General features: G+C 36.5%; 1 protein-coding gene across 1 annotated transcript; it reads left to right on the top strand.

Annotated features, from left to right (window-relative positions):
- Positions 1 to 319: 319 nt before the first annotated feature.
- On the top strand, positions 320 to 11129 carry LOC108359929 (uncharacterized). Its single transcript, XM_017612006.1, has 2 exons — positions 320 to 566; positions 7759 to 11129. Exons 1-2 carry the CDS (start codon positions 320 to 322, stop codon positions 10773 to 10775), a joined length of 3264 nt encoding a protein of 1087 aa, XP_017467495.1. The 3' UTR covers positions 10776 to 11129.
- Positions 11130 to 15022: the final 3893 nt, after the last annotated feature.

Raw genomic sequence — 15022 nt, 5'->3', positions numbered from 1 at the left:
CGGATACAATGTGAACATGCACAACGATCTTTGGTATTTAAGCCTGCCGAACGATCGTAGGGAAATACACTTGGCGGATTAGATAAACTATTCGAGATTCTGCGAGCGAAGGACGATGTAACCACCAGGATTATGGGTAGCTCCAGCAGCTCACTCGATACAACAATCTTAATTGCTGCTGTAATAAACCGCTTAACGTGGTGACCTATGATTGCCTTAGCATCGGATTATCTGCCCACAATAGTCTTGATCGATAAACCTGCTAACTTTGCTTCCGCAGATTACCGAACCTACATCAATTTTAATAAGGCTGATCGGAATGGCTTTGCGGAAGTTACCAAGTCCACCTTCGTCGTTCTTTCCACACCTACAGACTTTCATGCAGGTGAACCCAAATTCCGTAAGGTTGTCACTGCAGCTGCAGCCCGCCTCATTCCTGCTGGATGCATTGTGGAAACCCGCCCTAATTTCCCAGATGAAGCGGTTTTTCTTGCAAATGAGCGGTGATCCCGGAAATGCCTGTATCTGGGATCTCAATATACAAATTCTGCAACTGGTAGGCCAACGTAAGCGGAAGAAGTTGGAGGAGCGCCTGAAGATTTGCAACTAGCTGAGAGTGTAAGTAAGCTTTGGTTAACCGTAAGTTCGTAGCTCAAGAGTAATTATTTCCGACGAAATATGCATGCCCATGCTGATAAAGTTGCGTCCAGCGGGAGTAGAGTACCTAACCAATGTCTTCAATATTTCAATGGCCACTCCCATCATTCCCGATGGGTGGAAATTGGGGAGCGTGGTTCAACAGCTAAACCTGGAGAAACCGGTAAACTAAGGAGAGCCTTATATCCATAAAACTCTCCTTTCCCCGGTATCAAAGACACTAGAGGCCTTGCTGCTTCCTCACTTGTCGTATCACCTGATCACTAAAAATGCAATGTCATCTGAATAGGCAACCAACACCAGGCAACCTTTACTCACCAAAACCTCTAGCAGGCCGTTTAAGACCAGAATCCAAAGAAGAGGCGAGGGAATATGACCCTGTGTCAACCCTCTTTACTCTACGCTACAAGGTGGCACTACCCCACTCCACCACGACAGTGCTGTTACAGAGCATACGTCATATGAGCTTAAGTAGGTGTTTTTTGAGTCCAAGCTTACCAGGGGATCATGCTCTACGGAGATTTGCGAGCTTTTAAACGAGTGTTCACTAGTCTTTGTCCAGTAGCCAAGAATATCTCTTTAGCTTTCTTGATGTCGGCGTATAGATTAATTGTCCCGTTTTGTAAAGTTCCCAATACCGCTGGTTCTGCTAAAAAGTCGCTAGAGATCAGAGAGCTCCGATGAAAACCAGAGGGACTTTTGTCTAAGTATCAATCCCCCAGGTACTGCCGTCAGGTACTTTGAAGGGACGTGGTTTGAGCAAGGAACTTTAGGTTCTTTGAAGTCCTAATGCAGTTCGTTAAAAAATTGTATCAACTTGGAACAGTCCTCCGTGCTGTTTTATAATAAAAATATAAAAAAAAACAACATAGTTGGCCGTTTGTACCCACCCAAAGTCACGTCCGCCTATGACTTTTACCTTTTCGCATTACGGATTTATTAAAAGAATTTACTTAAATTACACGAAAATTCGAACTACGACGGATTCAGTGATAGCCCTGACTATCTTTCACGTGTTTAGCCACCACAACCAGCTAAATGTACTAGCAAGTTTAGGTGGGAAATGTAAGGCTGAGCTCATCGCAGTGCCTGGGCAAGCGCTTGTTTTTAACTGACTTCACAAAAAGGAGGAGGTTATCAGTTCGTCGGAATATATATATTTTTTTTTTACCACGTTAACCGATTCCGATAATTCTTTTTTTTTTTATCGGAAAGGTGGTACCCATAATAATTTTGTTTAGATTCAATAATTAGATCGTGAACAAATTAACGATAATCTTAAATTTCTATATGAGAATTGAAGTCGGTTTTGTTTTTTTGCTTAAAAATTACTTGTCTCATTTAGACTCGCCTGTCCACATAACCTGTTGAAGCGTGCTCGCTCAACAATGGTTTGGTGGTTATAGTGCAATCCATCAAAGAGAAGCTGTGGCGTGAATACGTCAATAAAATTAATTAGTGTCCATAGTAGTATTTATTTAACTACTGTGCAATAAAATTATATAATACATTATACAACTAAAAATAGCTATGGAATAAACAAATATTAATTCGAGCAAAAAGTGCGTGACAATTTAATGAAAATGATCATTAATCGAACCTCATATCAGTAGGAGATAAATTAATATATGTACGTGTATTTATGTATGTATGTATGTATGTACATTATACCGTACCACCTTACACGCAAAAAAATGTGCGCCATAACTCTGAGTCTAAAGTATTTTGGGAAGGCAATTTCGCATTTTTTTTGTCGAACGTTTTTAGTACTTCGGTAACACCTGCATTTGGGGGGAAAAAAACAAAAATTGTTAAAAATAGTACTACTGGAATAATCGGAATACATCATTAGCAAAATTCTGTCGATTTTTTGAGAGCTTAATTTACTGACATTAGGGTGGCACGTTAGCGGTTGAGAACTTAGACCTGGTGGATAAGTACTAGAACGGGGTGCCTGTGGTCAATGAAATTTGGTACAAAAAAACATGTTATCTTCGAGAAAAAAAAGTACTTTTAATTCGAAGATGTACGGCGAACATATTTTGTTCTGATATGGTCTAATGTACATATATATACGCAGTTATAAGAAGAATGCTCGCATTTGTAGCAGTTACATTTAAATACATACACGCGCGTAATATATATTTTTTTAAACTTCTGTACATTAATTTGTTTTGCTATATGAATAAGCAATGAAAAAGTGAAACTCCTTTTTATTTACTTATATAGGAACTTCTTCAAAAACACGAGCAGCGAAAAAGAAAGATATGCAAAATTGTGGCTGCTGCTTATTTATTTAAACAATTAATAAGTTTAACTTGTACTCGCTGCCTGTTTCACGCTGGGCGGTGGGCAGTTGGGCACGGGCCGGCCTTGCCGTTGACCAACTAGCGCGTATGCAGTGTGTGTGTGTGTGGCGAGCGCTGCAATGAGAGCAGAGTAGCCGCATGTTTAACACATTTTTTTTTTACAAATAATAAAAAATTATTACACTTAGGAAGTTTAGTACACAACAAATTCCAACAAGTCTGCGTGCGCGTGTGTTTGTAGATGTGCGTAAGTGCATGTGTGAAAAATGCTCGCAACATATGAGCCGCGCTTCCGACCTACGAAAAACCACGCCGCGCCGCGCCGCGCGGTTACTGGCTGAACTCAGTCAGTGGTCCAACAGAATTGCTTCTGATGGTCTTCTGTCTCTCTACACTTTTTTCGCTTTTTAACACTTTGCTCGAGTTTAAACACGACCAACAACTAAAGCACTAATAACAACATTTACTAATAAACATACAACACGGAAGAAATGGTCGCATTTCCAGTCTGCAGTTGATGGACATTTTTGTGGCGTACATTTTTTTGTTTACTTATTATTTCGTTTTTTTTTTTCACTTGTATTAGTATTAGTTGTAGCAACTTAAATGGGGCTTAAGAAAGTATGAATATTATATTTGAAGAAGAAAAAAAATTTAGTCTTAAATTCGTACGTTTCGCCTTGTAAAGTCATTCATGTCTTGGACGGCAAACGAAACGGAACGATACGAAACAATCGGATTACCTTGGGATTAACTTATTTACATATAAACGAATATAGGCATAACTATATAGTAGAGGATATTTTCGATTTATGTAGAGTATATCCATTGAAAGGTGATAAACGATTCGCGCGCGCACAACTGAGAGCCTCAGTACGAAGTACGAGCGTCGACGAACAGAGTTCCGCGAGCGGAAGTCGGTACGCGTAGAATTAAAGTGACAGTTCGATTTAAAAATTTTTAATAAATTTCCGTTATACGGATACTTTATGCGCGTATTGGTACAAACACGTGTGACGGCGAAAGAGAGAGTGAAAATCGATAGCAATGCGTTACGGAATATACGCGCTGATTATATTTGTATTATTTGACTTCTCGGAAGGTACGGACATTAAGCGGAAATATGTATGAAGAGGGTGTAATGAGTGGTCAGTGATGAGATGAAGCATAAGTGGAAAATTAAATGAACTGTTGAGAAGAAATTAGTACATACGTGGAAATACAACTACATACATACATTTAAAAAAGAAAGAAGGAATGTTGTCGGATACAAATAGTTAAAGTACAAACATCGGAAGAATTATGAAAATAAATTATTATGCAAAAGCTAATTGTGTGACTTCAAAGATATCGAAGCGCGTCAGATTAGTGAACGTGGCTTGATTTCCAATTCATGGTCGATTTACATATGCATGTGAAGTCGTTGAAAAGGAAAAAAATCGCAAAAGAGCAACTAAATTTAAACGTCCATAACGTTAGCAGAAACTTTAACAGCCGCTGAATTTTATTTACGTATACAAAGACTTGCACGATTCTATCCTATTGCACTGTAGCAGTCCTTTTTTTGGCCCCATCGAGCTAGACGCCTTTTTTTTCTCCAATACCAATTCCCTACACTTATTATCCTTAATAAGGCTCAATTCGTAGGGTGACGCTGCCAACAGCCCGTGCATACGATTTTTATAGCCCTGCGTCTCTTCCACGCCTTATCCATTTGCTGGTACATTTGCTCTACGTGCAATTAAATGACAAACGCTTGAAAGGAGACGGGCGGCCCAAAATGGGGTTTACTTATAGGCCTAACCTAACATCATAAAAATTTCCTAAATAGCTTTTGAGGAACACTGTTGGAGTGCGTCCTTGGTCGTGGAAATATCTATGTAAATTTGCAATTATAAATAATGTTGTCGGATGGGGGAAAACAAAGCCATAAGCCACTTTACTTATTTGATACCCCAATAAGGCTTTTTTGTCTCATCGAAATGGTTGCGATGGCCGATTTACGCACAGTTCAATAAAGTATTATGTCCATAGATGAGCAAGAACCAAGCAAGTTCCGGCGTCATTCTGGGTAAGCTCCAGCGCTTGGCCTGTTTTCCCATCACAGAAACCATACTCACATCTTTAACATAGGGGTTTGGCATCTTCATGGCAGAGAGCCTTCATGTCGAACAGCAATAAGGGCCTTTAAAACATATAAAATGCTGTCAAAGGCAGCCTTTTGGTAAGTTCTCATGGTCATGATGACAACGAAAGGACTGACACGCTTGCGACATATGGAAGCCAATAGAGCCCATATGGCCCTCATGATAGATCCATCTTTCTACAGTTCATCCAAAAGATACCTGGCAGAGCTTCTTAAAAGTTGGAAGAACTCTCAAGCTGCACCCCACTGGCACGCCATGGCAAATGTCAAAGGCTAATGGCCATGGCATATGTCTTTTATAATAAAACAACGAACTTTGTCAAAACGATTTTTTTTTATTTCATCACATTTTTTAGTCTATGGCATTTGTGTATGAAACACAATATCCCTTAAATTCCCACCACGACACAGGATGCGCATATCAAAATTATGCATTGTCATCCAATTCGGGCTGTATGAAAGGTTCAATTGCTGTGAGCCACGGCAAATTCAGTTTATCGCGGCTTGTTCCTCCGCATCAATATTTACGGCCGAACGTCCTGTACGAACACATACTGACGTCTTTTCACGTTTTTCACCGCCACAGGTTTTCCGGATTTATGTACCAAAAGGCTGATTATTGACTCAAACCATTTTCATAAAACGTTCGGACCATGTGTTGTTCAACTGAGTATCGCTCCATACCTAAATTTGCCAAAGCCTATAATATAAATTGTCTAAAAAAAAACATCAGTCCAACTCCGGTTTCGCTGACCACATTGGTTTTGCGAACAACATTCCGCAAAAACACTATTTGTTATACTGAGCGTTATTTTGTTTGTCTTTTAGCAATAAGCTTTTTAAAAATTAAATTAAATAAAAAATACATAAAATTTTCTTTTTAAAACAATAAAATGTAAAAATGTTAAGAAAATTAAATAAAAAAGAAACTAATTAATTAAAAAAAAAAAACAAAATTAAATAAAATAAGTTTCTAAAAATTAAATGAAATTCGAATAAATACTTTTCTTTAATTTAATAAAATCTAGAAATCAATAGAAAGTTAAACAAAATAAAAATGCAAAAATTAAAAAATACAAGAAACAGATAAACTTCTAAAAATTAATTAGATTTAAAAGTTGATGAATAGAAATTCAATCAATACAAGAAAATGAAATGAAATAAAAGAATAATAGTTTTCGTTTTAAAACAACAAACTCTAAAAACTAAATGGAAATTAAATTTAAAAAAGAAAAAATACAATAAGTTCATAAAAATTAAAAAATATATGTTTCCTCTTAATACAATAAAATCTAAGAATTAAATTAAAAAAAGAAAAAAATAACATAAGCTTAAGAAAAAATAAAGGGAGAGGAATTAAATAAAAGCAAAGTAAAAATACATAAAATAAGTTTTTAAAAATAAAGTGATATTAGGAAAATAGTTTTCTGTTTAAATCTATAAAACCTAAAAATCAAAAGAAAATAATATTAAAAAAAAATACATTAAATAAGTTTTTGAAAGTAAAAGCAAAGCGAACCCTACAAATTAAAAGAAAATAAAATTTAAAAAAGAAAAAAATATAATAAAATCCTAAAAATTTAATTTAATTAAAAAAATTAAACGAAAATTAAATACAAAAATTAATATAGTAAAAATAAACTTCTAAACCTTGATGAAATTTAAAGAAAATAGAGGAATATAAATTAAATTAAAAAAGAGAAAATAATATTCAACAATTTTTATTGAGCTTGAGGCCGTGTTTAGTGAAAAAACTATTGTGGAAAAGCAACAAAAGTTTGAAAAAATGGAAATTCGGAAATCACCACATTTCCTCATCAGACTTCTTCAACGGGACATGAACCGACGACCCCAGCTGACTCAGCCAGTTGCCTACGCACTGTGCTAAGTTCGCCTTATAAACTGTTGTTGCTTTTTCAACTTTTTTCATGTGAGCCAACTACAATCAAGCGCAGCTATTCCAGTGCTATTTAAACTTGATGATGTGGTTGTTGGATTTTGTTAATAATTCTATTTTTAGAATATTTAACTTTTAGGTATGCTCGTCCTTAAGTTATTTGCTTTTGTTTTTATGGCCTTGTATCAATTATATTCAACAATTTTTATTGAGCTTGCGGACGTTGTTAATGAAAAAATATTGTGGAAAAGCAACAAAAATTTGAAAAAATGGTGGACGTTATAGCTATTTCGGAAATCACCACATTTTCTTATCAGACTTCTTCAGCGGGCCCCAAGCTCAATAAAAATTGTTATAAGGCCATAAATAACGAAAAAAAAAAAATAATAAAAGAAAAAATACATAAAATAAGTTTCTAAAAATTAAATAAAAATAAAAATAATATATTTATCTTTTTAAAACCCTATTAAAAAGTGTAGTAAAAAGAATTAAAAAATAAATAAAAAAATCCATTGTCGAGGGTTCGAGTCTCGGATCACATCAGTACTTTACTCACTCGGCCATTGCGACTTTTGGAGTAGCGAAAACCAAATGATACATAGGCAGGAAAATGCTCAAGAGCTTTCTGAAAGATTTTTTTTTGCGTTTTTTTTTAATGCCTTCCAATTATCTTACAAAAGAATTGCAACCATCTTAGCCACAACTGTGCTGCATATTTGATTTCTATCACTGACCAAAACACCTTTTAGATAAAATCTGGAATTATATAGATTTTTCATATTTGCATTCTTTATTTCCTTCTAACTTTCTATTGTTGACTTTCTTTCTATTCCCGGCAGGCAAACCATGCCCGGAGAAGACGCGACCACACAAGACACGATGCGAGTCCTATTACAAATGCTTTGCATTGCCGTCCAATCGTCATGTTTGGATACCAGAAAAATGTGAATCAGGCCTCATCTATGAGCACAACCTAGGCTTATGTGTATTGCCCGACGATGAGTGGGAATGTACATTGGGAGTTGGCATGCAAGGTGGCAAGGTCGAGGCTGATAAAAGCAATAAGGCGGTGGCGGAGTTAGGACAGACGCAAATCCGCACGCAAACTACGCAAGCAACGCGCACCAATAAGGTGAAAGATGCAGATTTGTACATCGTAAATAATAAACACGATAACGACAACGAAAATTATGACGACGCTGCGCCGAAACAAAAGAATAAACTTAAGGAAAACGACATGGAAATGATTGTAGATAGCAGCGTAGGCAGCGATGCGGAAGTGGAGCGTGAGGACAGCCAATTCGAAGCTAGTGGCGATGATGTTGGGGAACTGGTAGAAATGGATGGTTTTCTGCAGGCGGAAAACCGTGAGGGCGAAGATGAGCACGAGGAACAGCTCAACGTGGTAGTTGACAATGAAATTAGACCAGAGAGTGTGACGAAGAAATCAAAGATTGATCCCAAACTTACGGCGCATCTGCAGCGCTTATCGCAATTAATTGATGGACTAAAAAATCAATATCAACAGGGTGATGAGCAGCCGACTGATTTGCGGCCCGACCAGTTAAATGCATTCTTGGCGCATTTTAATATACAAAACAAATTTAGTTTGATTAAACCTACCTATGAAATGAATTCCAAAGAAACAACAGAGACAACTACCACAACTGAGCCACCAGAGTCCACCGCGGCGGCGTACGTTAAATATCAAACACCTTCCTTAAATAAGACGCGCCTGCAAGAACATTTGGACGGTACATTGAAGCCGGAAACAAAAGTGGTACTCACAAATACGCTGCCCAAAAATTACGGTACTACGGGGTACTCGAATTCGCAAATCGTAGTTAATCGCCCGGAGGGTTCGGTGCTTTTCACTTTGCCGCATTACGGCAACGAACAGACGTCAGAGTATGGCCACAATACACCAAAGATATCTGAGGATACATTAAAAACTGTGTTGGAGCTGTCTAAACAAATGATTGCTACACAGAACATACCGAAAATAGTACCCAATACCGGCTATTATGCGCAACCACTAATACAGCCACTCTTCCTGCCCGCATCAGCATTCCAGGCGCAAGCGCAAGCAAATCCCTTTGCCGCCTACTTTAATAGCGTCAATAACAATAGGCCACAGCAGGGATATGATTCAAATGATGGTAAAACTGGTACCTTTACCGGAAATTACAATAATCAAGCTGAGCAAGCGCAGCTGCTTCGGCCCGCCGGCGCTTACAACAAGCCCGCTAATACGATTATACACAACAATGTCATTCCAATACATTTGACATCCACGAACTCAGGTGAAAAAGAAATCGTTGACAGCTACGGGCAGAGTTTAGGCCTTTATCCGCCAATTAATACCGCCACTGACGGCGACAACGGCTATGATCAGCACTTTCACTCACACACTTTTGGTGACAACAAATTCTTTGCCAGTCTCACAACAGCGCGTCCACAAATTTCCACTACACCTGCGCCCACCGGCTATGCGGCGCAATTTGCTGCACAATATCCCACAGCGATGGACGCAACCACCACACGTCCCAACGCATTTCAACCTACATCGCCAACGCTCAACGAGTACTTCTCACCCAATCCACATTTAAATGAGAATAATGTCAATAAACTCTTTCAATCGACCGATCGTTATCCCACAGTGCAGTACGATGATCTACCGCGGCCCATGAGCATAGGGCGTCCACAACTTTTCACACCACAAATGGATGGCCATAAAGTCAAGCTACGTCCGAATGGCCACACCATGGATAGCATGGAAATGGAAGGCGACGATTACGGTGAAAATCAAGCGCGACCACTGCAACAGCTGTTCACCTATAACTACGACAATGACAAGCCGGATATGGGTAACCAATATCAGCAGGCAACTTTTGCGGGTAGCAGCAGTGGCGGCAACAAACACACCTACATACCACGCCCCTCTGCTACGCGTCCTTCATACACAAATGCCGCAAATAAATTGAAGCCATACAACACACACCCCGCCTCCTCGTACGCCGATGGCACACAGCTAGTCAATATTGGCGGTAATTTTGTTAGTTTCGATGTCTTCCAGAATACAGTACTCCCGCTACTAGGCCAAACGCAGTCGTTGAATGATTTAAACAATGTTGAAGTCATAACTTGCGCTACCGGCGTACGCCAACCGAACACCACCGATTGTACACGCTACTATGTATGCAGCAAGAAGGATGGCAAAGTGCTATCCTACTCCTGCCCGCCATATACCGCCTTCAATGCACAAACGCGTATATGTGATGCGCATACGTATGCCGTGTGTACGCCGGATGCCATTATTAGCCGGTATACGGTATCGGAGAATAAACGCTTGCAAATGGAGGCGATTAAAGCAATGCAGGATGTGAAGCGTAGGCAAGAGCAAGCTATGAAAGCACAAAACATTGCCAATTTGTTGCAAAAATATGGCGGTCAAACGCAGGCGGCTGTGGCAAATGAGGACGATAGCAGTGAAAAGGATATGCTGAGCGCGTATGTGCAGCAAGCAGCAGCGATGAATGTCTACAGCACGACGCCTAGGCCAACAGCGGCGGCGGCGACGGTGAAGAAGCGGAAGTACTACTGCAAGGAAGGTGACAAAATTGCCGATCAAACTTCAATCTACAGCTATTTTGTTTGCTACAAGAACGCGCAAGGTATGATGAAGGGTCACAAGATGACCTGCACGAAGGGTTTGATTTTTTGCGCGAAGAGCGCAATGTGTACACTGGCGAGTAAATGCGCGTGAAGGGCGGGAAGAAGACGACCAACTATGTAGTTGAAACGAATGGTTGGCGTGAACTGCAGAATGGGCGGAAGCGGAACAATGCAAAGGAAGGATGATGATATGCAGTGATGTTAAATGACAGTTGTAGCAGTTGGAAATTAGCGAGTGTTGCCAGTATTTCTTTTTTATGGCGGAAAGAGTATTAGGCAGTGCTGCTTAAGATTTCGCTAGCTGTAGTTTAAAACTATTTCTTTTTCGTACAAGTTACACAAATAAAACAGGGGATTTATAATGCATAAGTGTTTTTCGATTTCTTTATTGTAATAAATTTATATTTAATTGGAAATGAATATAAAAATATAAGCATTTATTTAAGTAGGTAATACACCGCGCAGCAGTAAATTTTACACACAAAAATATCAATATCATCGCGGAACTAGGGGTCCAATGTAGGAAAACTGCGTTTTATGCATACTATGAATTAAAAAAAAAAAATTTTAATTCAATAAATTGTTTTAAAAATTTAGTGCAATGTAGAATGGCAATTTAAGTATCGAATAAATGAGAAATTTCTTTAGAATTGAAGAAAATTATTTTTTGTTTTTGGGCACGAATACTTAGTAAAAATTGTAAGATTTTTTCTTGAATATCCTTGAGAATTTGCAATATGTATTTATTTTTGAAAAAACCTACATGTTGAAGACTAATAGATATATACATATCACATTCGCGAATTCCGTTCTTCCAACTTTATAAGCTTAAAAAATTTCAATAGTTAAATAAGATTTTTCAATACCTATTCGTTCTTGTGACCCAAACTTTTTTTTTTAATTTTTCATAACCTTATTTTTCATTTAGCACCCACATTGTTATTCTACTACATTTTAAGTTGTTCACGCTTACCTGGTTAAAAGTTTTTATTTTGTATTGTATTTTATTGTTGTAAACTGAATAAAAAATATAACCGCATAAAAGCACAAGCTGATAACCAGGCAAGCGTGAACAACCTCACTGAATTTTGAAAATAATTTTTAGAATTTATTATATCTATGAAATTTCAAGGTCCTTTAAAAAATCCTGACGTCAAAGAGAAGAACTAAAAACGCAGTTGTACTATTTTTGGCGCCTAGTTTCGTGACAATTTTGATACAAATAAAATGTAAAATAAGAGTTCTGTGTGCATTCGTGGTTAGAAGAAACAAAAAAATGCATATACGATATTGCCAAATTTTTGTTAAATTTAAAAATTTTTTATTCGTTAGCATGTAAGAGATTTGTCAAATAGTTACTTACTTAAAGTATAATCGCTTAGGAAGTTTATATACGATTAAAAATTTAAAAACAAGTATGTAGGTATGTATGTATGTATATATGTAGTTTTACTTGCTTTTCATGAAAAATATAAAAAAGTATAGAGAAACCAAAAAAAAAAGAGAAAAACTATAAACTAAAAAGAAATTTGTTTTATTTTAGTAGTTTTAGTGGAGTAGATTTCTTTTCGCTTTTCATATAGTAACCTGACCCAATGAACCGTTAAACTAGCTTGTAACACTGACCAAGTAAAAGTATACAGCTCGACCTTTTTTTTTTGGCTTCATAAACTAACAGTGCACTTACTTAAGTATGTACCTACAATTGTATGTACTAATGTATGTACATATGTATGCATGTAGGCACTAAAAAAAGCCTTTAAAAAGTTCTCTTTTTGTTCTCCATTATCTACTCTAGTAGATAAATACTTACACATTGCCAGCGTTGACAACTTGTTACGTTTTCGACGCATCTTCCTTTATGGGTTTATTGGCATGTACGGAGGGCCATAAGCCACAACTAAATAATAAAAAAACAAACAGGTACACATGTAAGTAAATTATTAAGTTTAAAAAGAAATTTGTCAAAAAATAAAAAACGCAAAGACAAAAAAATCAAAAAAAAAACACTGTGGCTCTGATTTATGTATGTTTGCCCAGTAAATTTCACTTTTTCTATATCAACAACGCATATCTCATTTTTGATGCCATTAACACGGGTACGCGTACATGTAGTATGCACGTTTAAATCACTGCTTTCATGAAATTATACAATCACAAGTGTTTGAACCTACGAAATTCTCACCTCCACTGAAATGCATGTGAAAATGTGTTGCAAACAATTATCATTTAGTCATATGAAAGTAATTGAAGTCGTAATACGAGTAGTTGTTAATGGTCAAATATGTACATATTTGCAAGCGTAATTAAATAGTACATATATGTTGCAATTGGTTTGAGCAAAAAAAAAAACATTATTATAACATGCAAAAAAAAAAATTGCAATAGAAATTAATAGCAAAGCGTGCGAATGCTATTTTTTAGTTTTATTTATATTTAATCTCACTATATATTTCTACTCGATTTGCCAATTAACTATTTCCGTATATTTTTGAATGCGCGAAAGTAAGTAAAAAAAATAGCGACATTTATAAAATTAATGCATAATTCAATGAAAGTTTATGATATTGAATAATATCTACATATGTATATACGTAGATATGTAAGTAGAAAGTAGTTAATTTTCAAAATAAGGTAACTTCAGAATTATTTCCTTTAGGTATGTTTTTTTTTTTTTAACAACGATGTGTTGAACCATGATACAACAATTTAAAGGCAAAACACTGAGCGGCGGCCTGAACCTTTTTTGAAGTTTGCTAACATAACAAAAATATTTTTAAATTTTCAATCTCACACATGAAGAAAATTGTTGGGGTCTTTAGTAAAATTATTCTTTTTATTATATTAATGCCCGGTTGCACGAACAAATTTTATCAGCCTGTTAAAATTAAAAAAAAAAAAAACAATTATGTTGGGAAATTTATTATCAAATTTTAAAATTGATTGGTAAAACTGGGTATTAATATTTTAATTTTGTATATATTTTTTTAAGTGCAAATTTCTGGTTTTGCTAGCTCATCTAGCACTTGCTGAGGTCTAACCCCCAGATCATTATGTACATTTAGGAACGCCAACCCAAACCTTCAACCTTCTAAAGGTGGAAAATAACCGCCAGCTCGTTGCAACATCTACTGGCAGTGTTGCACATATTTTCAAATAAACAAAGATGGACAGATAAAGACTTTTATCACCCTGATTCAAGGCGTCAAAAAAAGGCTCAGGCAAGCTCTTCGTTTCGTTGAACATCAATTTTTGGAGAAAAAAAGATGGTGTACCTGCGCAACATGTTAAATTCTGCAATGAAATTGTCTGTGGAGGTTTGATAGTTAACTTAAGAATTTTCTTTGGCAAGATGTTCTGAATATTTTTTAGTAGTTTTTTTTATGATTGAAAAATCTCACATTTGATCACAATAATGATCAAGTATGGGAATAAAAATTGCGCTTCCGTCTTATTTTCTAAGGTAAAATCAACTTTATTTGCTTCCTCCTCAGCTTCACACCGAGAAAGTAGATTTCAGTCGAAGCGAATATATAAATATTAGGGTGCTTAACCAAAAAAATTGCGATTTCTCCACCGGAATCATTTGACTTTTTATATTTTAAAGTTTCCGCCAAAATATTTCGGAAAAATATTAAGATTTACGTGAGCTGTACTGATTTGAAAAAAAAACCTCCACAAATCTTATTACTTTGATTCCGTTGATAAAATTTGTAAACATTTGTATGTAGACATTTTAAGCATAAGCTTTTCCATCGCCTGAGGGGATATTTATAAAAACTTTTTTTTAAAGATTTTTATTTATAACAAACCCGATTTTTTTGATGTGTTTTTCAGATCAGCACATGCAAATCATAATATTTTCCGACATATTTTTTGGCATAATTAAACAGATTTCGGTGGAAAAACAGTACCGATTATTTTTTGTATGGAGAGTGATGTACATGAACAGGGGTTGCNAATACCCACTAAATTTGGTGCGGAAAGCATTAAGTTGGCAACAGTGAATGTAAACAAAAGTATTTTATGACGTCAGCGAATGGGTGGATGCTGTCAAATCGACGATGAGAGGGTTAGCGGTCCGCGAATGGCGCGACCTTTATTTTCTGGATCGTGGGGTTGCCTGTCCCCATACAATACATCTTTTTCAGGACATACGTCCCCTGTTTTTTTTGAATTCTACATCTGATTTGATATTACATGTTTGCATATAGAAAAAAATTCAATATGTGGGAAATAGTTTTCGATAAGGTACGCTCTATGAATTATAAAAAATCAAAAGCTGTTTACAGCATGTTTCCACACAAAATAGTATATCTTTTGCCAAATACCTAGAAA

Source organism: Rhagoletis zephyria, unplaced genomic scaffold (assembly GCF_001687245.7).
Source record: "Rhagoletis zephyria isolate East Lansing unplaced genomic scaffold, Rhagoletis_zephyria_1.1 Rzeph_scaffold_00492, whole genome shotgun sequence".
Lineage (NCBI taxonomy): Eukaryota > Metazoa > Arthropoda > Insecta > Diptera > Tephritidae > Rhagoletis > Rhagoletis zephyria.
Note: the sequence above shows the minus strand (reverse complement) of the source record. Positions and strands in the feature narration are given on the sequence as shown.

Coding starts and splice junctions, on each gene's coding strand:
- LOC108359929 (XM_017612006.1), top strand. CDS start 320: ATGGCTTTGCGGAAGTTACCAAGTCCACCTTCGTCGTTCTTTCCACAC. Junction 567..7,758: donor TCTGCAACTGGTAGGCCAAC/GTAAGCGGAAGA, acceptor AACACCTTTTAG/ATAAAATCTGGAATTATATA.